Here is a 17,572-nt window from a genome sequence, read left to right on the forward strand (position 1 = left end):
AGGGGGTTGCTGGCGGACGAGGGTTAGGACATTCACTGGCCCAATGTCCTGACGCCTTGCACTTATAGCAAGGCTGCGTTGGGGCTCGGGGACCTTGCGGACACCTGTTGGCATAGTGTCCTGCCTTGCCGCACTTATAGCAGGCTCCTTTCGTAGCCTTGGAGTCTGCGGAGTGTGTACTCTCTGGTCTGGGGTTATGACTGGGCTGTAAAGCCGCTGCTAGGAGCTGTAACTTCTGTTTGAGGCGAGCCTGCCGTCTCCTCTCTGGAGTTATAGACCTTAAAGGCTAATTTAACCAGGTCTTGTATTGGTGCCTGAGGACCATCCTCTACCTTTTGAAGTTTCTTACGAATGTCAGGAGCTGATTGAGAAATGAAATAAGACGCCAAAATGGTGGCCCCTGTGGGGAGGCCGGATCTAACCGAGTATATTGGGTTAGAACCTCAGTCAGCCTATTTAAGAATGCGGCTGGATTTTCTTCTGGATTTTGAATAATTTCTTTTAATTTGTTAAAATTTACAGTTTTGTTTGAGGCTGCTTGCATACCAGCCAACAAACACTGAACCATTATGTCTCGCCTACGGCGCCCAGGCTGGTTTGCTTGGTAGTTCCAGTCGGGGTCTGCCGAGGGGACTGCTTGCTCCCCTAGTGGGATGGCGGCGTCAGTTAAATGTAGTTGGTTGGCGTGCTGCCTGGCGGCCGCTACGATGCGCTCTTGCTCCTCAGGGTTTAGGGTGGAGGTTAGGATAACCTGGAGGTCATGCCACGTTAAGTCATAGGCCTGACAAAGGTATCTAAATTTCTTTATGTATATGGTAGGATTAGCTGAGAAATCACCTAAACGCTTCTCAATTTTGGAAAGATCGGCCAATGAAAAAGGGACATGTACTCTGACTACCCCCTCCGCCCCAGCCACCTTTCGCAAAGGTGCTAACACTGTAGGAGGGTGTGGGCAGAGATAGGGGACTCAAGACAGCCAGTTGGGGGCCCCGAAGGAGGCACGGGACCGAGTGGATTACTAGTAGATAAGGAGGAGGAAGGAGGAGTCTGGGCAGGAAGGGAGGGGTTGGAGAGAGCGGGGAGAGAAGGAGGAGTATAGGGCAGGTCGGGACGAGAGCGTAAGGCCCAAAAGCCTTGTATGTAATTAATTTCAGACCACTTGCCTAGCCACTGGCAGAAATTGCTGAGGTCGATCACGCCACAGTGGAAAGGAAAATTAACCGCTTCCTCCTAAGGTCTTGTTCGAGCTGTAAGGTTTTTAAATTGGCTAGGAGGCACCCTAAGGGGGTGCTCTTTGGAAATTTGGACTGGGGGGTTTCTCGTTTGTTTCCTCTTTACCGACACAATGGACACAATGGAAATGGAAATGGAAATGGATCCCTGCCTGGCTTCAAAGCGTCCTTTGGAACCAGCAGAGACAGACTGGAGGCTCATGGAGCCAAAGTGGAGATTACCTTCAGGCGGACAACTCCGTCCTGAACGGTTCTCCGGAGCCACTTGGTGGCTCCAAATGGACCCCGGATCTGCGCAGGATTTTGGCCAAGGGAGGTAAAGAGGAGACAAGAGCACTTAGCCCAGAGAGGCTGTGAGAGTGAGGGAAGCGGGTCTCAGGTCCTGGTCCGTCTGCGGCGTGGAACGAGGAGGAGGAGGAGGAGGCTCCCCAGACCCTGGGGGCCCTGAGGAGGGGTCTCCTCCCGGGTTCGGCACCAACTGATTTGTTTTTCTAAGACCACCAGAGCGGGCACAAAAGAACCAGCGAGTAGGCAAGTGTAGGAGCAAAACTGCAAGTTTATTTTGGTCACCTAAGGTGTGGGGAAGAGGTCTGTCAGCCTCCGGCAAAGAAGGCCGACAGAGTCCCCCGGTGGGGCTCTCGGACGGAGTTCCTGCAGTCCTAACATCCCAACAGGAGTGGAGGACTGAGGAAGGCCGCACGTGGCTTCCCTCCGGAGCGGCTTTTCTAGGAGTGGGAGGGCAATAGGCGGGGCACGGGCGTGTCGGGGTGTTCCGCAGGTGCGACCAGGTAAATCTTGGTCTCTTCGGATTGACATCACCTGGCGCATGCCTAGTTGGTCTGCACCTTCCCGGGTGGCCGGCTACATTTTCGCGCGCGCGGGAAAAGTTGGTGAAGAAGAACCCGGAAGTGCACCATCTTGCCTCTGTTCGTCCAAACAAATATAGCAATAACAATTGCCTTTCTGCTTTTCAAAATACTTTTTTTTTTTTTTTTTTTTTTTGCTGTGTCACCCAGGCTGGATTGCAGTGGCACCATCTCAGCTCACTGCAAACTCCGCCTCCCGGGTTCAAGTGATTCTCCTGCCTCAGCCTACCAAGTAGCTGGGAATATAGGCGTGTGCTACTTTGGCCAGCTAATTTGTTTGGTAATTTTAGTAGAGACGGAGTTTCACCATGTTGGCCAGGCTGGCCTTGAACTCCTGACTTCAAGTTATCCGCCTGCCTCAGCTTCCCAAAGTGCTGGGATTACAGGTGTGAGCCACCGCACCCGGCCTTCAAAATACTTTTTAATTAGTTGGAGATACTGCTCACTTATACATAAATGGTCAGATGTAATGGATCTGCGAGCTAGAGGTTTCAGAATTTTAATCTGAGCTTTGTGCTTGATTTCATGATTTTGAGTTAGTCATTTAATGGTTAAATTTTAGTTTCCTCTAATGTTAAACACTAACATTTCCTGCCCATGTCAAAGGATTTATTGAGAATTAGTGATTATGAGGAATCTTTTCTATTTAACTTTAGCTATAGATGTTCTCAGGCAAATGTTTGAGTACATGGGCAGTATATACTCTTTCAGCCCTGGAGTACATCTAGGCCAGAGCTGTGCTTTAAAACTCTGGGTTTATGAGTTTCCTTGGGTTTGTTCATCCATTTGAATTGTTGCTTTTCAACATTATGATCTCACATCCAGCACTGGTATCATAGCCTTCTGTTACCAAGTACATAACTGATGGAGTATATTGTACAGATATGAAACAAAACCAACCAACCAAACAAAAAATGATGAGTACCTGGTAATAAGCTAGGTACTTACTAAGATGTGTAAATCGTGGTCCCTGCCTTCCAGGATCTTCTCACAGATAAGATATGTAAATAATAATACACAGATGTGTAAAAAAAAATAACAACATGGTAAATGCTGTACACTGATGTGAACAGTTTACACTGAGAACAGAGCAACAGCCAGTCTAGGGTAAGGGGGGCCAGCTTCACTCAGGTGACATTTGAGCTGCATTTACCTGACTCCAGGTAGAGGGAATAGCCTATGAAAAGGAGGTGGGATCAGATAACAGCTCGGGGGTTTGATCATGGTGAGGAGTTCATTGTGGCAAGAGGGAAGTGGGCATTGGTGTAGTTAGGCAGAGTAAGTGTGTGTGTGTGTGTGTGTGTGGTAGGAGAGACAGGCCTAAATGCAAAGGTACTTTTATGCCTAACTTTGGGTTTGGATAGTATTCTGTTTTAGGCAGTCACGAGAAATTTTTAAACAGGAAGCGATAGGCTTGGCTTTGTCATTAGGAAACTCATTCTGGAGCAGGTGAGGAAAATGGACTCAAGTAGAGAAAACTGACAGTAGGGAGACAGATGATGAGGCTGCCGCAGTTCAGGGAAGTGGTGGGCAGGCCTTTATCTGAGACTGTGGCAGTGAGAATAGGGAAGCAGGCAGATTTTGAGGTATTTCTCAGCTGCCATCAGAGGGGAAGGAGTCAGTGGAGATGGATGATTTTACATAGCGAAGAGGCAATTGGCAGAGGACAGGTCGAGGGAGAGTTACTGCGTCTGATACAGGAGCGGAGGTGGAAGAGTGTGTTCTCCGAGAGGTACGTTGAGAGGTGGGAGGAATAACATCTTGGGGTGGTACCACCTGACTATTATTTTTTCCAGAAGCAGGATGTATGATTTTTAAATTGAGAGTTAGGAGAGGCTGGAGTTATTTAAGGGGCTGTAAGATATTTGGGAAAAGTTTTAAAGCTGCTTTGTGGAGTAGGAAAGAGCAAGACTCCTGAGGGTTCAGGTAATGTGGGAAGCCATCTGACGACAAGGCAGTGCCATTTTTCTCCAGCAACCCTGTAGAGCATGAAGGAAGGCATCAAGGGATTGCAGCCTTGCCAAGTAGAAAGGAAAGATCTAGTGGAATAAGAAGACAGTATTTAAGAAGACAAGAGGCGGCTGGGCGCGGTGGCTCATGCCTGTAATCCCATCACTTTGGGAGGCCGAGGCAGACAGATCATGAGGTCAGGAAATCAAGACCAGCCTGGCTAACACAGTGAAACTGCGTCTCTACTAAAAATCCAAAAAATTAGCTGGGCGTAGTGGCACACACCTGTAGCCCCAGCTACTCGGGAGACTGAGGCAGGAGAATCCCTTGACCCCGGGAGGTGGAGGTTGTAGTGAGCCGAGATTGTGCCACTGCACTTCAGCCTGGGTGACAGAGTGAGACTCCATCTCAAAAAAAAAGAAAAAAGAAAGAAAAAAGAGGACAAGAGGCTGGTATCAGAAGGGTTTCTTTCTTTCTTTTTTTTTTTTTGAGACGGAGTCTCGCTCTGTCGCCCAGGCTGGAGTGCAATGGCCGGATCTCAGCTCACTGCAAGCTCCGCCTCCCGGGTTTACGCCATTCTCCTGCCTCAGCCTCCCCAGTAGCTGGAACTACAGGTGCCCGCCACCTTGCCCGGCTAGTTTTTTGTATTTTTCAGTAGAGACGGGGTTTCACCGTGTTAGCCAGGATGGTCTTGATCTCCTGACCTCGTGATCCGCCCGTCTCGGCCTCCCAAAGTGCTGGGATTACAGGCTTGAGCCACCGTGCCCGGCGATATCAGAAGGGTTTCTTTGCAAGATGACTGAGATGAGAAAGGGAAGTACATGGTAGTTAGATGGTTGGAACCTCGAGCCTCATGAGGGATTTTGGGGCTGGCGGAGGAAGAGCAGCAGTTGGGAAGTGGCAGGATGGATCTTGGTGTTTTCCTTTCAATGCGTGGTTGGGTGGAGAAAGTGAAAGACTACAGAGGATGCATGAGAGAGTGGGTGGGGAGGGGGTGGGGGAGAGAGAGAGAGAGAGAGAGAGAGAGAGAACGAGAGAGATTATGAGAGACCTTGGCTTACCTCTAATGACTGAGGAAAGTAAAATCAGCAAGCGAAAGCTAGGATTTACTTACAGAGACAGGGTAGAAACCTCTTCTTTCTATGAAGAGGTTGATAATGAAATGGTGGAAACCATTTGATAATGTGGTAAATATTAGAAGCTGGTTTAGCAGAGAGAGGGCAGTTTGTGGAGCAAGATAGCTTATGAGGCAGAACAAAGCTTTTCACCAAATATAGAATTTGGAAATGGAATAAATGACAAATTGGCACCATTCATAATGTAAAGGTAGTGCACATCCCTATCAGGACATTTCACAATTTAAAGGAACATGTAGAGTGTGGATGTATTTTTAACTTAACGAATTTTGTCGAAACCTACACTTTTGATTTTTGGGATTCACCCTCTTTGTATTCAGTGTTTTTCTTGTTAATTAGAAAGAAGTATGATGACCAATATTTTACAGTTTTTAAAGAGGATTAAAAAATTTAAATTTGGCGGGGTGCAGTGGCTCATGCCTGTAATCCCAGGCATGGGAGGCTGAGGTGGGTGGATCATGAGGTCAGGAGTTCGAGACCAGCCTAGCCAACATTATGAAACCCTGTCTCTACTAAAAATACAAAAATTAGCCAGGCATGGTGGTGTGTGCCTGTAGTCCCAGCTACTCAGGAGGCTGGGGCAGGAGAATCGCTTGAACCCAGGAGGTGGAGGTTGCAGTGAGCCAAGATTGTGTCATTGCACTGTGTAGCCTGGGCAACAGAGCAAGACTCCGTCTCAAAAAAAAAAAAAATTAAATTTATATACAGCAAATGCAAATGCACTTTTATTTGGCATATAGTGCTATCAGTTTTTACACATGTGTAGGTTCTTATAACTTCCTCCATTGACAGTGTACAGAACAATTCCAACACGCCAAATTGTTTCCTTGTGCCATCTCTTTATGTTCAGACTCTGTCCCCACTGCTAACCCTGTGAGCTGCTGATCTGTTCTCTTTTTTTTTTCTTTTCCTTTTTTTTTTTTTGAGACGGAGTCTTGCTCTGTCGCCCAGGCTGGAGTGCAGTGGCCGGATCTCAGCTCACTGCAAGCTCCGCCTCCCGGGTTTACGCCATTCTCCTGCCTCAGCCTCCCGAGTAGCTGGGACTACAGGCGCCCACCACCGCACCCGGCTAGTTTTTTGTGTTTTTTAGTAGAGATGGGGTTTCACCATGTTAGCCAGGATGGTCTCGATCTCCTGACCTTGTGATCCGCCTGTCTCGGCCTCCCAAAGTGCTGGGATTACAGGTGTGAGCCACCGCGCCCGGCCTGATCTGTTCTTTATGCCTACACTGTTTGCCTTTTCTAGAGTGTCACACAAATGGAATTAGACAGGACCTTTGTTGAAAATCAGTTGTTCATGTTTGTTTTGGTCTGTTTCTGGATCTTTTCCGTTGATCTGTCTGTCCTTTCACCAATACCAATTGTCTTGACTACTGTGGCTTTGGAGTACATCTTAACATCTGGTAATGTATAAGTTCTCCAACTTTGTACTTTTTCAAAATTGTTTGGACTCTGTAGTTCCTTTACCTGTGCATGTAAATTTTAGAATTAAGCTTATCTCTACAAATAATACGGCTGGGTTTTGATTGGAATTGCATTAAATCTACAGGTCAATTTGGGGAGAACTGATATTTATCTCGTTTTTTTTTTTAAATCTCTCTCATCAGAATTTTGTAGTTTTCAGCATACATATCCTTAATATTTTGATTTAAAATATTTTACAGATTGGATTATGGAAGTGGGAAGTGAAGAAGAAAAATGGGAGAAGCTGGATGCAGAATTTGATCACTTTGTGGTTGATATGAAGCCCTTTGTTCTAAAATTACCCCATAGGACAGGTAAGATTATGTTTGAAAATTAGATTCTTAAGATTAATTTTTTTCTTTATATTATTTAGTCAAACCAATGAACTATCAACATGGAAGAAAAACTGAATTTCTCTAGTAACAATTTTTGCCATTCGCATGGGACTGTTTGCAGCGAGTTGTTCAAGGGTAGATAGAAATTCAGTGGTAATGTCCTGCCAAACTGTGGAAAGATCTTATTGTGATGCCTCCTCTCATATGTCATGAGCTTATAGCACATGGATCTCTAAAGTTAGCTACAACCTTTTTTCTCACATCTTTTTCTTTTCTGTACGGAAAATTTTTCTCGCAAATTTTTCTTCTTTCTATGGAAAGGGCCAGAGACAGGAGGAGCCTACTGTTCTCCTGTTCTCCGGCCCTTGTGTCTATCAAAGCAGAAAATAATCTATTGGTCTTTTATGCTTATTGGTTGGCAGAACAAAATCCAGTGTGAATAAAGTTTTGTTGCTATCTTGTCTCCAATTCCTGGCCTGTTATTTCTAATTATGGAATGAAAGTCTTTTTCTCAAGTTAGAGAATTTTCATGTAACTTAAGGCACTAGAGAGCAATTGGAGAGAATTTTGGGGACTGGGAAGATTCTCTAAGCCATAGTAGGCATAAGATTGGCTGTAAAGGTAAATGTGACTTGGTAGCTTTTGAGGGGTAGGTTTGGAGTGAGATAAAAAAAACTATGGCTTTTACTTTTTCCAAGTTGCCTGTTTCGCTGAGATGTCTGAGTGGACTCTATATTCAGTGAGGAACTGACTCAGTATTAAATGTAGTAATCCCCCCTTATCTTGAGGAATATGTTTCAAGACCCCCAGAGGCTGCCTGAAACAGCTGATAGTACTAAAACCTATATACGCTCTGTCTTTTCCTGTACATACACACTGATGATTAAATTTAGTTTATCAATTAGGTACAGTATGAGATTAACAACAATAGCTAGAACAATTATAACAATATACTGTAGTAAAAATCGTGTGAAAGTAATTTCCCTCTTTCTTTCAAAATATCTTATTGTACTGTACTCACCTATTTTTGGACTGCATTCAAGTGTGGGTGACTGAAACAGGAAAGTAAAACCATGGATAAGTGGAGACTATTGTATTTATTCCAGGGAGTTGTGTTAGGAGAAGGGAGTATGATATATAAATGATGCATTCTGTGGTCACCTATTATTCTAGGGCCTTCAGTCCTGGGTAAGTTGCATGGTCTTCCCTTGAAGATCTCCTCCTCTGCCTTCTTCTCTTGACCTTGTCAGGCTTTAACTTCTTTCTTCCTCTACTATTTTTCAAATGAATATTTCATGTCCCATGACTCGTTCGTGATTATTTGAATGATATCTAATGATATTTTTATATTGCATCCTCTTCTGATATTCACTACCTTTTTTTCTTTTTGTCTTAGATTTGCTGATTAGGAAACATTTGTATTAAAATTTCTCATTGTAAATGTATTTCAAATCAAACCATCCTCATATTTTATCTTCTTTAAAAAAAAGGTTTTAGGGGCCAGGCACGGTGGCTCATGTCTGTAATCCCAGTACTTTGGGAGGCCGAGATGGGCGGATCATGAGGTCAGGAGGTTGAGACCATCCTGGCTAACATGGTGAAACCCCGTCTCTACTAAAAATATAAAAAAAAATTGGACGGGCGTGGTGGTGGGCGCCTGTAGTCCCAGCTACTTGGGAGACTGAGGCAGGAGAATGGCATGAACCTGGGAGGCAGAGCTTGCAGTGATCCGAGATCATGCCACTGCACTCCAGCCTGAGCGACAGAGCGAGACTCCGTCTCAGAAGAAAAAAAAAAAGATTTTAGCTACATAAAATTCATTAATTGTAATCTTTGATTCCTTGACATATTGTCAGTATTGGTACATCATGGCTTTCTTTTATTTAGTTTATAATGAGCAATCTGAAACTCACATCTTAATCAAGAACTAGAAATTAATAATAAATTACATCTTATTGCTAAATTCTACTTGTGATAATGGGTTTTCCCATTATTTTACATAGAGGAATGCATTCTTTCATTAACCAAATTGTACTAAATTCTGGGCATTAGAATATTATATAGATTTATATTTGCTATGGGATGTGGAAAGTATGTAGATTAAAAAACTATTTACTTAAGTTTATCAGTTTCATTTTTGTATTTTCTTTTTTTGTTGTTGTTGTTGTTGTTGTTTTTTTTGAGACGGAGTCTCACTCTGTCGCCCAGGCTGGAGTGCAGTGGTGCCATCTCGGCTCACTGCAAGCACCACCTCCCAGGTTCCCGCCATTCTTCTGCCTCAGCCTCCCGAGTAGCTGGGACTACAGGGGCCCACCACCACACCCGGCTAATTTTTTGTATCTTTAGTAGAGACGGGGTTTCACCGTGTTAGCCAGGATGGTCTCGATCTCCTGACCTCATGATCTGCTTTCCTTGGCCTCCCAAAGCACTGGGATTACAGGCCTGAGCCACCACGGCCGGCCACACTTTTGTATTTTCTTCATGTTCATGGTGTTCCCAATATTTCATGAAGTTTGTTTCATGATTATATAATTTTCTTTTTTTTTTTTTTTTTTTTTTTTGAGGCGGAGTCTCGCTCTGTCTCCCGGACTGGAGCGCAGTGGCCGGATCTCAGCTCACTGCAAGCTCCGCCTCCCGGGTTTACGCCATTCTCCTGCCTCAGCCTCCCGAGTAGCTGGGACTACAGGCGCCCGCCACCTCGCCCAGCTAGTTTTTGTATTTTTAGTAGAGACGGGGTTTCACCGTGTTAGCCAGGATGGTCTCGATCTCCTGACCTCGTGATCCGCCCGTCTCGGCCTCCCAAAGTGCTGGGATTACAGCCTTGAGCCACCGCGCCCGGCCGATTATATAATTTTCACAGCAAAATATACAAAAATTTTTAAAGGCATAGGTTTCCAACCTGAAATGGTATTTGCACCATAGTAAATCTGGTCTTAGTGATTTTTGTAGGTAAAACAATAAATGAATATGACCTTGGTAAACTAAAACATTAGAGCAGATTTATGATTTGCATTAGATATGTAATCCTCAAATTGACTTAGACCGATAAAAAATTATTACCAGAATAGTTTTCATGAGACCTAAAACAGTCCTGTGTCATGGCAAGATAATATAGACCTTTATATGTGGATTAAACTGTGCTGTAATTTTTAGGTACATTTTGAAAAGAATAATTATTTTACAAAATGGCATGTAAATTGTGCTCAGTTATTTTTAAAGATGTTAAAACCCTCAACCGATCAGCTACAACTCCCTGGATATTATTGAATTTCATAAATAAAACATTCAAGATTTAATTTTAGAGTAATTTGAAAATGCTTAGATAAATCGGAGATTGCATTTTATCTCTTCAAGGTTTACATAATTAAAATTGTAGAAAGATTTTTCAATATATCTAAAATTATTTTAGAGATGCAAAATTATAACAAAATTTTATCGCAGAAATTTATTATAAAAAGTCTCCCAGCAAAGAAAAGCCCTGGACTTGATGGCTTCACTGATGAATTTTACTAAATTTTCTTCTTGCACAAAGTAATCCCAATATTTCATGAGTTTGTTCTGTGATTACATAATTTTCACAGCAAAAAATACAAACTTTTTTTTTTTTTTTTTTTTTTTTTGAGATGCAGTCTCGCTCTGTCGCCCAGGCTGGAGTGCAGTGGCCGGATCTCAGCTCACTGCAAGCTCCACCTCCCGGGTTTACGCCATTCTCCTGCCTCAGCCTCCCGAGTAGCTGGGACTACAAAAATACAAACATTTTTAAAGGCATTCTTCTGTATATGGATATCAAGTTCTCAATATCCATATACAGAAGAATGAAGCTAGACTCCTGTCTCCCACCATTTACAAAAATAAAAATGGATTAAAGACTGAAATCTAAGACCTCAAACAAGGAAACTACTAAAAGAAACATTGGGGAAAATCTTCAGGATATTGGTCTGGGCAAAGATTTCTTGAGTAATACTCCAAAAGCACAGGCAACCAAAGCGACAATGGACAAATGGGATCTCATTAAGTTAAAAAGTTTCCACAAAGGAAACAATCAACAAAGTGAAGACACAATCCAGCGAATGAGAGAAAATCTTTTCAAACTTTTCATCTGAGAAGGGAATAACCAGAATATATAAGGAGCTCAAACAACTCTATACAAAAAAAATCAAATAATCTGATTTAAAAATGGACAAAAGATGTAAATAAACATTTCTCAAAAGAAGACATACAAATGGTAAACAGGCATATGACAAGATGTTCAACATCATTGATCATCAGAGCAACGCAGATGAAAACTACAGTGAGATATTATTTCATCCCAGTTAAAATGACTTTCATCCAAAGACAGGCAATAACAAATGCTGGCAAGGATGTGGAGAAAAGGGAACTCTCCTGCATTTTTGGTGGGAATACAAATTAGTGGAGTGACTATGGAGAAGAGTTTGAGGTTCCTCAGAAAAACTAGAAAATAGAGCTTCCATGTGATTCAGCAGTCCCACTGCTAGTTATATACCCAAAAGAAAGGAAATTAGTGTATTGAAGAGATATCTGCACTCCCATGTTTGTGGCAGCTCTGTTCACAATAGCCAAGATTTGGAAGCAACGTAAGTGTCCATCAACAGACAAATGGATGAAGAAAATGTGGTACATGTACACAATGGAGTACTATTCAGCCATAAAAAAGGAGACCCTATCATTTGCAACAACATGGCTGGAACTGGGGGACATTATGTTAAGTGAAATAAGCTAGGCACAGAAAGACAATCTTCACATATCCTCAGTAATTTGTGGGAGCTAAAAATTAAAACAATTGAACTCATGGAGATAGAGAGAAGAATGGTTTCCAGAGGCTGGGAAGGATGGGTACAGAGGGAAGTGGGGATGGTTAATGGGTACAAAGGCATAAAGTGAGTAAGACCTAGTATTTGACAGCACAACAGAGTGACTACAGTCAATAATAATTTAATGGCATATTTAAAAATAACTAAGTATAATTGGATTGTTTATAACACAAAGGATAGATGCTTGAGGTGATGGATAGATACCCCATTTATCCTGATGTGATGATTATACATTACATGCCTGTATCAAAATATCTCATGTACTGCCTAAATATATATATCTACTGTGTACTCACAATAATTAAAAATTTAAAAAGTTTTTTAATGATAATCTAGAGATTTTATTTTTGTAAAAGTGTTTCTTTGCGTTTGTCTTTCTCATTAACCAATTACCTAATAACATTAAATTGTAGACCAGGAGTTAGCAGACAATGGCCCATAGGCCAACTCCTGCCCACAGTCTTTTTTGTCAGGTTTTATTGGAACATAGTCATGCCATTTGTTTTCCTACAGTCACTGAGTGCTTTCACACTACAGTGGCAGCGTGTTTGTGCCAGAGCTCCTATGGCCTGTGAAGCCTAAAGTATGTACTCTCTGGCCTTTAACAGAAAAGGTTTGTGGGTCCTTCTTTTAGACTAAAGCAGGTGCTATTATAGGTCTTTGTAATCGAATGTTTCATTTTATAAAAAATCAAGTTTCTAATAGTTCTTATGTATTTATAGAACGGCAGAGGTGTGCTCTTTGGATTAGAAAGCTGTGTGAGCCTTCAGGAACAGGTGCAGGAATAATGGGGAGGAAGAATCGGAACCTGTATGCAAAATTGTTATTGCATATGCTTAAACGAGGTGTGCTTGAAGGCCCTTTTACACACCGACCTGAACCCGGGACACTAAAAATTCTACCTTCATACATGGTAGGTATCAATGAACAAAATATATATATATGTAAGTTTCATTTTTTATAAAAAGCATCAAGTTACCATCCCTTTGGGGAATGGTAATACTATTAGGTTGTATGTGCTAGGTAATATATTAAAATTGTGTTTTTCTTCTTGATTCATTTTTTTCCACCTTTGATAAAATACGTGTATTGCTTATAAGAGGAGTATCCTGGCCGGGCGTGGTGGCTCAAGCCTGTAATCCCAGCACTTTGGGAGGCCGAGACGGGCGGATCACGAGGTCAGGAGATCGAGACCATCCTGACTAACATGGTGAAACCCCGTCTCTACTAAAAAAAAATACAAAAAACTAGCCGGGCGAGGTGGCGGGCGCCTGTAGTCCCAGCTACTCGGGAGGCTGAGGCAGGAGAATGGCGTAAACCCGGGAGGCGGAGCTTGCAGTGAGCTGAGATCCGGCCATTGCACTCCAGCCTGGGCGATAGAGCGAGACTCCGTCTCAAAAAAAAAAAAAAAAAAAAAAGAGGAGTATCCTTACTGATTTATTTATCCCTCAATATTCAATAATATTTCTAAAAAACTGAAAATGAAATTTTTTATACTGAGCTTTACTTTTTATTAATTTTCACTGGATTATAATGGTAATTTTTATATAATTCAGTACTTTCTAGTTTTTAAACTCATACACATTATTTAAACATTCATGAGAGGTTGAAGTGCGTGATTTGTAAAAATTCTTTCTACTCTAATAAAATGACAGTAATAAGTTGGAGTTTAAAAGTCATTTTCTGTACTTAATTTCATTGTCAAAATCAGCTTTATTGCAAAGGCAGTTATGATTATGCTTGGTGGATACATTGTCACTGTCCTGGTCCTTATAACCATAACATATACCTTGGTTTGCCGGTACTTGAGAGATCTGGAGTACCTGGTATTGGTAAGTTTGGTAGTTGCTATTAGGATATATATGTATTTTTTCCATGAACTGCAGAATTCTGTGTGATGTATTTTAAAACTATTTATATTTTATCAGTTTACTTAAAGCATAGTTTAGTCAAGTGGCATGCTGAACATTAGAGAATAATTCCTGTTTTCTGTGGCACAATGCCAAAAGTTTTAATGACCATATCATTTAAAAGAAATTTCTGTGCATGTCCCATATGGAGTGGAGGGTCTTGTGTCATCCTCCCTAAAGAACAGTGCCTTGAGGATTTTGTCTGTAGGACTGGGAGAATTGTTGCAGAGGTGTGCAGCCAATGCAGAGTTTTCTTTAGAAATGTGTAAAGGTAGAACATTATGAAGCACATCTAGATGTGAAGATATGAGTATATTGTATCATGTTTTCCCATTCACACTTAATTTCATAGAGTCAAAGGGAAGGGCTTTATTTAACAAATCATAATAATGAGAAAGTTTAGAGAACTCTCTTGGGTTTCCCAGCTAGTTAGTAGTGTGACCAGAACTAAATCCCAGGTTTTTCACTCTGCTGTTCCCGTCTTGTCAAGGGATTCCTAATTTTAATTCTTGGGTTGCATTGTTTTGTGTTTCTCTTCCCATTGATTTCTTTTTGTGTGTGTGTGTGTAAAGTAGTTAGTGATTACAGAAAGAGATAAGATAGCACATAATTAAAAAAAAACTTTGTATTTAACTTTTCATATTTAACTAATATTCCTTTTGTAATATAAACATTACTATCAGATTTATCTGTTATGTACTTCTGTTTATTGTATTTCTTAGTAGAGTGCAACTAAAATGTAAATGTTATCACTTAATGTACTTTAATATCTCATAATTCATTGTATATTGAATTTTTTAAATGTTTGAATGTAATTGAATTTGAGTATTGGAAAGGCTGTTATCAAACTTGAAACTTGATGGAAATTTTAGTGGTTTTATTATAGTACATTTTGAAAGAATAATTTTTCTAATTTTTAAAAATCAGTCCATCTATTTTGATGAACCAAATCCAGCACAAGCAAAAGGTTCAAGCCCAGAGGGATTACCAGCCTGGGTACTGGGTGAGCTGGAGACAAGTGAACACAAATTAAATGAATCATGGAAACTTTCTTCCGGAGAAGATAACACTTTGATACAGTCGCCAACTGATGTCTACAGGTATGCTAAGAGAATGGGATTTTGAATGTGTTTCATTATTTAGTCTGTCTTTGGAGCTGATTTATACATTCTGTTTTTCCTTTTTTTTTTTTTTTTAATAGTAAGTAGTTTACTTTTCCCTTAAGTGCACATTCAAGATTATTTTATATTTTTAGTCATTTAATAGATACCTATTAACTTTATATATATTTTTGATGGCTTGACAAGTGGTCCCTGAGCATCTTTAAATGACATAATTATGTATTTTCCTTTATGACAAGCATACATTAAAAGCATTATCAATAACTTGAACAAAATATAACATCCTGCAAATCCAACTTGAACAATATTTGTTTTCACTTAATGGTATAATGAATGTAAGCATAAACCCCATTAGACTGTGCTTTCTTACTCGAGTATTAAACTTAAATAGGTTTTTTTAGTGCAAAAAAAAATTTCTGAATTTTTGAAATGTACCAAAAGGCCATTATTGTGGTAGCATAATTTTTGGCTTCAGGGAAGGGATAGATTTAAATTTGGACTTTTATCAAATTTTTACTTTTCCGTTTGGCCTTATTCCTTGAAATGTTAAAATATAGGACAGGGTCAATTACCATGTACCATACTTTATACTTCACTCCTCATCATTCTCTTGGTAATTTTAATTTTAGAAATCTGTTTCTGTTAACAGTATAATCTTTCTTGTCCACTATAATTTTTTTGGTTTATTCGTTAAACAGATCTAGAAATGTTATTAGTAATTTGAAATGTCTCCACAGCTGATGTAGTCTGTTTATTTGTTTTTCAGACCTGAGATATCATGGTCGAAAAAGATAAACAAAAGCGAGAGATCCAGTCCATATGAAATTATTTCAGTAGAAAGGAGAAACAGAATGGGGAGGCAAAAAGGAAGAGGTGAAATAATTAAGGGCATGTTCAGAAGAGTAAAAAGAAACGAATAGATGAGTCTGTAGGAAGTGTGGTGTTAAAATACTTATTTTTACATTCATAGGAGAATTACAATTAGAAGAGGTATAATTGTAGAATTTTTGTAGCCTTCGAAGCAATCTCTTTATATGGAGGTATAAAGAGAGTGTGGTCTGTATACAAAGAAAAATATAATTCTTAGTTTTGCTGCAAAAGACATCAGTTGTTTGCCAAAATATCTGCTAAGAGTCCAGCTAAATTCTGTGTTCCTTTCTAGATGTAATGAATGTGGAGTTTACCGTATAAAGGTGAACTAAAGTAGTTTCCTGTATCTTAGAGCTTAGAGCATAGTTTGAAAATTTGTGATCTTCCAGGACTGAATGAATCGTAGATTTGTTTTGTTGGACTTCAACAGTGTCTTTAACAATTTTAACACTGAGTTGTCAAAATTAACATTTGGGGGATTTCATATAAAAGCCCAACTTTCTGGCTTCTCTTTAAAACTGGACACCCAGAAATCTTTCCAGGAGACAGCCCTAGGTTGGAGCTAAGTAGTACTTGGTTACCCCTCTTAGTGTACGCCTTCACGATTTCCTGCTAATTCCTGACACCAAATTTGATGTCTATTGCATCGTTATTGAGCTTGAGTTTTTTTTTTTCCTCTTTAAGTAGGGTTAAGAGGAAAATGAAGTATTTGTTTTTCTATTTTTATGTTCTATCAAGTGAAAGAAGAAAGGTAGGAAAGAGGGACCTTGTGATTTAAGAAGGGGAGAGGGTTGGGCACCGCTGTGCCTCTGTGGTCCTAGCTATTCAAGAGGTGGAAGCAGAAGGATAGCTTGGGCCCTGGAGTGTGAGGACAGGCTGAGCAATAGAGTGAGACCTCATCTGTGAACAAAAAACAGAAGGGGAGAGACAGACACTATGTCTTTGTAGAAGTGAAGGGTATCCTTATATCTGGCAGTAAATCACTCATCTGTTAAGTCCTCCGGACATTTGATTAATAACCACTGCTTTAGATGAGTGGGGGAGAGAGATGAGCGCATGGATAGTTTGAATGCAGTGGCTATGCGTAGTCATGGAAATACTTGCAAGGATTCAGGTGTGTATAAGAGAAGCGTTCAGGATAGGAAATAGACTTGAGATTTCCAGGGAGTCCAGGTGAATAGATTTTTTTCTTCTTTGGAACACAGGATAAAGTTTGAGAAAATACAATGAGAATATCCTTCACCTGTTACTCATTGACTTTTTTGAGAAATGAAACCATAGTAAAATCCCCAGAATTGTAAAAAATAGCTTAATTCTCTTTGTTGGTCACCTATTATTAAATGACATTTTAATGCAAAAGGATCGCTAGAGTATGAGGCATTCGTTGTTGGTTATATAATAAGTAATGGGAAAGGCAGGCACTCTTGTGACCCTGGTGAGTCCACCCATCCTTCAGAGATCGCAGCGTGAAAAAAGCCTTATCTCATATCCCAGGGCAGTTTAGGTGACCCCGTTATTTACTCCGTTAGTACTCTGTGTTTCTTTGCTGCCTTCATCCTATGCGTAGAGGCTTGCTATCTGTCCTGTGTGCTAGACTGTACATTTCATGAGGTAGGAACTTGTGTTTTTGCTGTTTGCTGTATTTGCTATATTTCCAGCCTCTAGCACTGGGCAGGAACGTGTTAGGAATTCTGTAAGTGTCTATATTCAAGAGTGAATGCATGCATGAATGAGTAGATTGAGTTAGACACTGCCACATATTTAATCTGTACAAAATCCCTTTGAGACGGGTATATTGTGGCAGAGGAAATGGCCTAAAAGGATTTTTTTTTTCTTTTTAACATTTCAGAAAACGTT

The 17,572-nt window shown here is 40.7% G+C and overlaps 1 protein-coding gene across 11 annotated transcripts in view; it reads left to right on the forward strand.

Annotated features, from left to right (window-relative positions):
- Positions 1-17,572, forward strand: part of CEP112 (centrosomal protein 112) — a 564,728-nt gene that overhangs the window by 8,173 nt on the left and 538,983 nt on the right. For 10 of the 11 annotated variants that reach the window (XR_004430727.1, XM_033183912.1, XM_033183914.1 and 7 more), the window contains exons 2-4: positions 6,848-6,961; positions 12,537-12,727; positions 14,652-14,824. Coding sequence is in view for 9 of the 11 variants with exons in the window: in XM_033183912.1 (XP_033039803.1) it covers positions 6,856-6,961; positions 12,537-12,727; positions 14,652-14,824 (470 nt within the window). In the remaining 2 variants the exon portion in view is untranslated. Of the gene's footprint in view, positions 1-6,844; positions 6,962-12,536; positions 12,728-14,651; positions 14,825-17,572 lie in introns of those variants that run through there. The other variant, XM_033183921.1, reaches the window with a different exon arrangement.

This window comes from Trachypithecus francoisi, unplaced genomic scaffold, assembly GCF_009764315.1.
Source record: "Trachypithecus francoisi isolate TF-2019V2 unplaced genomic scaffold, Tfra_2.0 Lachesis_group20, whole genome shotgun sequence".
Classification (NCBI taxonomy): domain Eukaryota; kingdom Metazoa; phylum Chordata; class Mammalia; order Primates; family Cercopithecidae; genus Trachypithecus; species Trachypithecus francoisi.